A 7,777-nucleotide genomic window follows, 5' to 3' on the forward strand; every position below is an offset into this window, starting at 1 on the left:
TAACACAAATAGAACAAAATATATATAACTTGAATTAAGAAATTAAACAAGGTAACTGTGTAGGGCAAGCAAGATACTGCCAAACCAATAGGGGCAGGTTTATGCAGGAAGCACAGCTTTTCCAAATGTAAACATATGAAATGAATAAATAATAATAATTAATAATGTTTTTTTTTTCACAAACTCTGTGTTGTGTATTTTCTGGTAATCAAATGAACATGCAGAACATTCGTATTTAAATCGTCTTTTTGCAGTTTAATGTTCACAGACACAGTCTATATATATATATATGTGTACTGACCTGTTTTTTATTTATTCATCAAAAAGAAGACAAATTCCATGAAATTCCGCGTTATACAGTAAATTCCATTTGCTGTGTTTTTTATTAGCAAAGTTTTACACTGCTGTTTGCAAGACTTGATTCTGATTGGTCAATTGCAGTGTGCGGTTGTCAGATCTTTGAATTAGTGCTGTCAAATTGATTTATGGCGATTAATCGCATCCAAAATAAAAGTTTGTGTATGTATGTGTGTATATACAAATGCACACACATACATGTGTATATATTAAAAAAATATATGCAATTTATATTTATATATAAACGAAATATATGTATATTGTATATATAATATATATATATGACTAAAAACACATCAGTTCCACCTTTATTTGACCCTCTAACTCTAACAATTTCTATTTTATTTTAATTCTACTTTATCTATATTTATCTTTTTTTTTTTTTGATAATACCGGAATCACCATGGGGGCAGGGTGTTTCCTATTTTCCTCGCTTTCCTTCGCTTTTAAATAGCTTGCAAAAGCGGTGTGCGCATTTTACTTTCACTTTCAAATAGCGGCAATTCGGCGTAAAGCAATTGTACATTTGAATTTTCCCTCTTTTCCTCTCTTTCCTTCACTTTTAAATAACTTAAAAGCACTGTGCGCATTTTACTTTCACTTTTAATTAGCGGCAATTCGGCGTCAATTGCTTGAATGCAACAACAAAATACAACGTCAAACTCACTTTAGCTTTATATATAAAACATAGAACTTTTATTAACAAAACAAATAAAATACACCATGCTATAGGGCAGGCTATGCCTAATATCAAATAAGAAATAACTTGCATAAAGTTTAAATAGGTAGCCTATACAAAACTGGAAATAAGTAAACATGTATAATATATAGGCTAACCAAATAAATAAGAAACGTAGAAAGTTTATTAGCAAAACGACTAAGAAAGCTTGGAGGCACGTTAGATAAACGGCAAAAGTCAACAGGCTTTTCAAAATCTCAAATATTGCCAAACAGGTGCTTTTGCATTTCGTTTCGAAACTTGTCTGTCTCAACTCACTCTTCTTGTCAGTCAGCTCGACTCACTCTCCTCACTGGATAAATGAAATCTGATCTGTGATGAGACTGTCCGGCACGCTGCATTGAGTAGCCGCGTTCAGTTTTTAATTGTAGTGTCTGTTCTTTTACTGAACTAAATGATTTTTATTACTATAAAAAAATCTAAACGACGGTGGGGGTCGGTGCCGTGGTGGGCAAGTGACGTAACCGGTGTTGCGGCTTAACAACGGTATCATCGTCAGCACCGTCTATCGCGGCAAGCCTAATAGACATCCTTGGCCATTGCTTCACAACTCGACCTGTTTCTTGCCCCATAACCATTGCATTTTCAAGCAGTTAAATTTTACGAAATGTAGCTCGAAACTTTTGAATTCTGTTCTTTTCTGTTGTGCTCTATCCAGCTGCTCTAGACTTGAACACAAGAATGAATCCTATGTGCTCATCATACAATAGACAGAGAATTTGCTGTTTATTATTAGCAGAAAGTCTGCTGTATTAATCATTAGCTGAGAGTTTGCTGCGTCTCGCTCTTTGTGTCCCTTCTCTTTCATCATCTTTTTCATTTTCATTTTAAATGTGAATTAAATACGAAACTGTAGTTCAAAGGCTTGAACTATTTGTCAGACACAATTACTGTGGATTAGACAGAACACAGTGTGTGCGTGCATGATCTGTATACAAGCGTATGTGTATGCGTAAATGTGGGTGGATATGTGTGTATACAGTATGTGCTTTATTTATAAAGTTTGGGGAGGTCTGTATTCTAATTCTATCCAGCTGGACTCAATCTTACTGCTTCTCATTTGTGCTTGTCTGGTCATCACCACCGTTTTGCTGAAACTATTCTTAACCATATCATGTATGGTAAAAAATCATAATGAATCTCTCTCTCTCTCTCTCTCTCTCTCTCTCTCTCTCTCGTTGTGCTCTGAAGCAGCCTGATGGTATTGAAATAGTTTTTAAGTACATTTCACGCACTCACATTTGTGTAAATTGATGCTGATATATAGCAAACACATTTCTCTTAGTAACATTAGAATTGCCAGCCCAGTTTTTGGTTTAGAAACTTTCCATCACAACCTATCATTTCTAAGGATAATAAATATTAGTTTTTTCATTTGGTCCTGAAATAAAAGACAATTGTATTACCTTGCATAGCTGATTTCACAGATCTGTCAGTGTGATGTTATGCAGAGCAAAACGTGTTTTAAAAAAGGTGTGTGTGTGTGTGTTTGAGAGAGAGAGAATATAGGTCAGTCATTATCTCACAAACACATACCTCTTCTCAGCTGATAAGTAAAAACTGCCAGATTTCTGGAATTGTTTCATAAACCACAGTTGATGCGTGTATATGTGCTGATAGTTTAAGCACAGTGACAGAGTACAATAAATGTTTCCTAGTCATATTTATTTATTAAATAATTTAGTATTTATTAAAAAACCTTTTTAAAATGAACCACTGATGTTTATTTCCTAGTTGTGTTTTCAATAAAAAATTATATTTTTTATTTTCAGATCCTCTGCCTCTGAAAGAAAGCCTCCGATCAGGGTCAAGTGGCCTTAAACCAGCTTCCTCCAGTGCTAATTTAGTCAACTAGTTATTCAGGCATCCCACTGACTATTTGATTTTGAAAACATAGTTTTGTAAATTCATCTGCCGTTTAAGCAGAAAGCTTATATTTTTTCATTTATATTCTTGGTGTAGGCGGTGCTGCTAACCAAATTGACTTACATTACTGGCAAATGGCCAAACAAGAAGCCAAAAATACACCGAGCTTGCTAAGATAGGCCTTTTAATTGCAGAGAACCTCCTAACAAGACAAAAATTCATATAACTAACTTAAAAGCTCATGTTGAAATCCTCCTAATGACTGATGAAATTCTGTGTCAGGGTTCATTATTTTATTTTGTTGGTTTGTTTTGTTTTTATTTTCTCATCTCTTGTCTGGCTTTCCAGTTAAAATATCTAAATATCTTAATTAAAACAAGATTTGAGAAGCAAAATTGCATTTTAAAATAAGACACTCTTGAATTAATTTATTTTTCTTGACTCATTGACAAATAGTTTTTCATCTCAACAGGGAAAGAAAAAACAATTTAATTCCAGATATATTTTTGAAACTACAATAACATATGTTGTTTTGAACATGTTTAGATATTTTTACAGGAAAACGAGACAAAAATACTCCATCTATCCATTCTCCAAACTGCTTGTCCTATGTGGGGTAACGTACCCCCAACCCAAAGCATGACAAAACTACTAATTGAGAAAATGATTTTTTTTTGTGGTGCAGTTTGAAATGGTTTGTCCCATTGATTATTTGTGTGCACATGCAATTTCCACACTCTCCTTTCACTCTCTCATACACTCTTTAACTACTCATCTCTCTCTATCCCACTTTTTCCTCTTTATTCTTGTCTGTTGTGTTGGATTATGAAAAGAATCTGGCGTAAAAGATGTTTCTAGGTCATGGCACTCCTTGCCGAAGCAGCATTTCCTGAGGGTTGTGCCAGTGTTGCATTAACGGTTAAGCATAGGTGTCGACACAATACGTTTTGTGCATTTTCATTTCTTTGTCATCGGATATTGCATTAAACGTTTAATGCAAAAATTGTTAAAGTGAGTAAGCAGCACCTCAGTTTGAACCGTTTACGCCGTAGTCCAAAGCAGAAGGATTATTGACTGGACTAAGGTGGAGATCGACAGCTGATTTGTATATAATTAAACTAAAACAGCTCTGATTCACCCAGAATCTTCATCATTGTAAAGGTTGGCGTGAGAAACAATTGCAGGCAGTTATTGAATGAGCGTGTAGCTCTAGATGATGAACAGGTTCTGTGGCGCATCAACAGATTCCTGTGACTGTGTTTGTTAAGTTGGGTAAAAAAAAAAGGATTTTTATCAAACACATTCCATATAGCATGATGATTCTACACGTTTTCACTGTGAAAGTAAAGGATCGGGGGAGATGGTAACCTTTTACTTTTTTAATACAGATGTACCTGGTTTAAGAAACATATGGTTTATACCACTAATAAACCTAAAGATTACATCATAATATTAAATTTAATACAAGACAGAGTTACAGTCAGTGTAACAGTTGAAAAAAATAAATGTATTCACTGTGTCTCAAGTAAGATCACATTTCATAGTAATATTTTGCTTTAATATAATAATGTCACTGAATAGTTTGACATTTTAAAGGAAATATTTTAGCTGTCAGGGAATAACATGTTTAAAGCAAAAGTCTGGATGGGACTTTCAACTGTATACTGTGATTTTTGGCTGATTTTTGATCACGAAGCACACAGCATGTGGTATCTCTGCTGGCTTTGGTGAAGTGTAATGTGTCTGGAGAAGTGCCCATGTTTTATTCATTTGACCGAGAGGGAGAGAGAGAAAGAGAGAGAATATTTAATTAATGTCGGTGGTCTTTTTCCATTTTTCCAGGCTTGTAAATACAGTTTAAGTTTTTAAAAATCACTCATTTGAAACTTTTTGTTGATTGTGTACAAAACAGTTTGCCGTTTCACAAAAAGGCAATGAACAAATGTTCTGCTTGTATGATACTTTTAATATTGTTTATTATTCAATACAACTTTGTGATTTGTGCCAGGCATTAAAGATGCATTAAACTTTTTCAACCAGTTTTGTATTGTTTCAGTGTCAATAGTATATGTAAATGAACTATATGTATTCTTTATCCATGTAACGTGCAACCAGGACTCCTGTTTTATTTGTCAGCAAAAATCCATGTGAACTAAAAAAAATTTTAAAAAAAGAGAAAGGAAAAAGAAAAATATATTTAAAATTATGTATAGGCCTTCTTACAGGAGCCTCTAGTCTATAAAAAGCTTTTCTGAGTTGAGATCACATGACCAGCCCAATACTACTTAGCATTGTCAGACACTTTCAGTTACAGAATAAATTAGTCATGGACTAAAGCAATCATAAATACAGCATAATACCTGGCAACTAAAACACGCTTTTTGTTTTCTTCCACAGGTTCTTCTGTTTCCATCATTAACTTCATGGAGAGAGAAAACCGTTTTGCAAGTGTACATTAGCAATTTTCATCTGGAAGACAAGAGTCAAGATACACAATATCTTGATGGTAAACTAGTTATTGACCTTTTAAGGACTGGCTAGCTGTAAGAACATTACTGCAGCATCTATTGGCTGCCAATCAACACCGGTGGCTTGCCATCAAAGATTTGTGAGTAGTGGCTAACCACTAGCATTAGGTGGTTAGCGTGTGGTGTCCAGTAGAATTTCTGTGGGTGTTTCGAGTGTAGAAGACACGAATGGGACGCGCTAGCATTTCCAGACGGCCTGAATGGGAGAAGGAGTGAGCATGGACAACCTTTCGGAGTTTGGAGGCCTTTGTCCGTCCACCCGGAGGGAATGGGAGTGAGTCTACACTAGCATGTGCTTTCTGCACATTTAGAATTAATTTTCCATGTTATATATATTTTGTACGATTTTCAGAGTTCCAAAAATAAATTTTAAATAGAAACCATTTTCCTGTGATTTCCTCTCAGCACAGGCAGCTGTGTGGATGATTTAATGGATGAAGATGAGAAAGACAGAGCAAAAAGGTCTGTTTGTTTAGCTCTTCATAGTCGTAGTACACATTATTGTGCAGTGCTGAATAATAAAATCCCACATTAGACTGTAAACCTTTGAACTTTAATTGTGTCCAGAGGTGAAAATGAAGAAATCACACCTCTAAAAGCTCTTCACACTTTCACTCAACACAACAGATTTTCCTTGAGAAAAAGTGTCTAGGGCTGAGAGAGAAAGGAGAGTAATGAAAACTGGAGATAATTGAAAGGGTTGAAAGGATTTTGAAATATATTTTACTCGTTTTTGTCAGTTTGCATGACGTTGTGCACCACAGAAGGACTGTTACCAGCACAGGTGTTTGCAAGTGTCAGGAATGTCTGAAATAAGAGAGCGTTTACACCATATAGTAATCTTTCATTTGGAGACTTTATATAAACCATTAGCTGGAAGCCTATCCTCAGCTGTAATTGAAATGAAATTTGTAAAATTGTTGTAGCATATAAGAGTGTAGTAGACATGTGTTTGTATTGCATTAGTTATCTGGGATTCTCATTAGAAATCATACACAAACACCATCATCCCATTCAGACGTTTTCTTTTCGAAGATGCCTTCTTGTACTTTCAAAGCATTTTAATCCATTTGATATGTTTGTGTGTAGTCAGCATATGTACATTTATTTTCAACGCATGCTTTTTGTCTGTCTCTCTCTCTCACTTTCCCTGCAGGGCGTCCCGTAATAAATCAGAGAAGAAGAGAAGAGACCAGTTCAATGTTCTCATTAAAGAGCTGTGTACGATGCTGCAGGGTCAAGGTCACCCTCGCAAGATGGACAAATCCACCATCCTGCAGAGAACCATTGACTTCCTGCAGAAACGGAAAGGTGAGGGAGAAAGGTCACATTAAATAAAACCAGATGGAAAAATAAATGTAGTTTGATGTCCTAGTTTGAAGGACATTTATGTTGGCCAAGTTTCACTCTCATTGCCTTTTTATGTGCTAATATTATCTAATATTATTTATTTTGGATATTTCAACAAATGATTTTCAAAAAAAAAAATACAGAATTATATCAAACTCTCTCTCAAAACATCATCTCTCAGTAAAACGGCACCTGAAGTCGTGAATCATGATTTGTGACCATGGACCACAAAACCAGCCATAAGGGTCCATTTTTCGAAATTGAGATTCATATATCATCTGAAAGATGAATAAATAAGCTTTCCATTGATGTATGGTTTGTTAGGATATGACAATATTTGGCCGAGATACAACTATACAGATTGAAAATCTGGAATCTGAGGGTGCAAAAAATCAAAATATTGAGAAAATCGCCTTTAAAGCTGTCCGAATGAAGTCATCATATTTGTATGTGCAAGGAATATTCTGCATATATGTGGTCGCATGCAGTTCTAGAGAGGAAAAAAAAAACTTCATTCAGATAAACTTGATTTTCCAGAGAGGTAAACCTCATTAGAAGACAAGCGAGTTGCAGATGTTTTGTTTGGTAGATGGTTTGATTTGATTCAGATCGGTTTGTATTATCAGTGCCACAATTGATTTAAACTTTGACTGCGTTTTATTTAGCTAATGCCAGTGTTTACACATATTTTGGACTTTGATTAAAACAGAATAATTTATTTTTGCATTGGTGAGAGGAGCTAACTTCTTCAAGCTCCTGGGAGTATTACTTCTAACACCTTTGTGTGCTAGGAGCTGCTGTGTGATGGGCACAGTTCCATTTCCTGTCTGAATCCAGGGCACAGTTGTCAGGCCATCGGCAGAACGTTTACTGGCAGCAGATTTCACTGCTCCTATAAACAATCCCAGTGCCGTTTCCAACTTCCTTACTGTTTGAT

General features: G+C 35.2%; 1 protein-coding gene across 1 annotated transcript in view; it reads left to right on the top strand.

Moving 5' to 3' along the window:
* The window catches only part of LOC107756546 (circadian locomoter output cycles protein kaput-like), a 64,549-nt gene that overhangs the window by 36,342 nt on the left and 20,430 nt on the right, over nucleotides 1–7,777 (top strand). Inside the window, exons 2-4 of the mRNA XM_016573706.1 lie at nucleotides 5,360–5,764; nucleotides 5,896–5,952; nucleotides 6,647–6,801. Coding sequence (XP_016429192.1) covers nucleotides 5,691–5,764; nucleotides 5,896–5,952; nucleotides 6,647–6,801 — 286 coding nt within the window. The 5' untranslated portion in view covers nucleotides 5,360–5,690. The remainder of the gene's footprint in view (nucleotides 1–5,359; nucleotides 5,765–5,895; nucleotides 5,953–6,646; nucleotides 6,802–7,777) is intronic.

This window comes from Sinocyclocheilus rhinocerous, unplaced genomic scaffold (assembly GCF_001515625.1).
Source record: "Sinocyclocheilus rhinocerous isolate Xijiao unplaced genomic scaffold, SAMN03320098_v1.1 scaffold743, whole genome shotgun sequence".
Taxonomy (NCBI): domain Eukaryota; kingdom Metazoa; phylum Chordata; class Actinopteri; order Cypriniformes; family Cyprinidae; genus Sinocyclocheilus; species Sinocyclocheilus rhinocerous.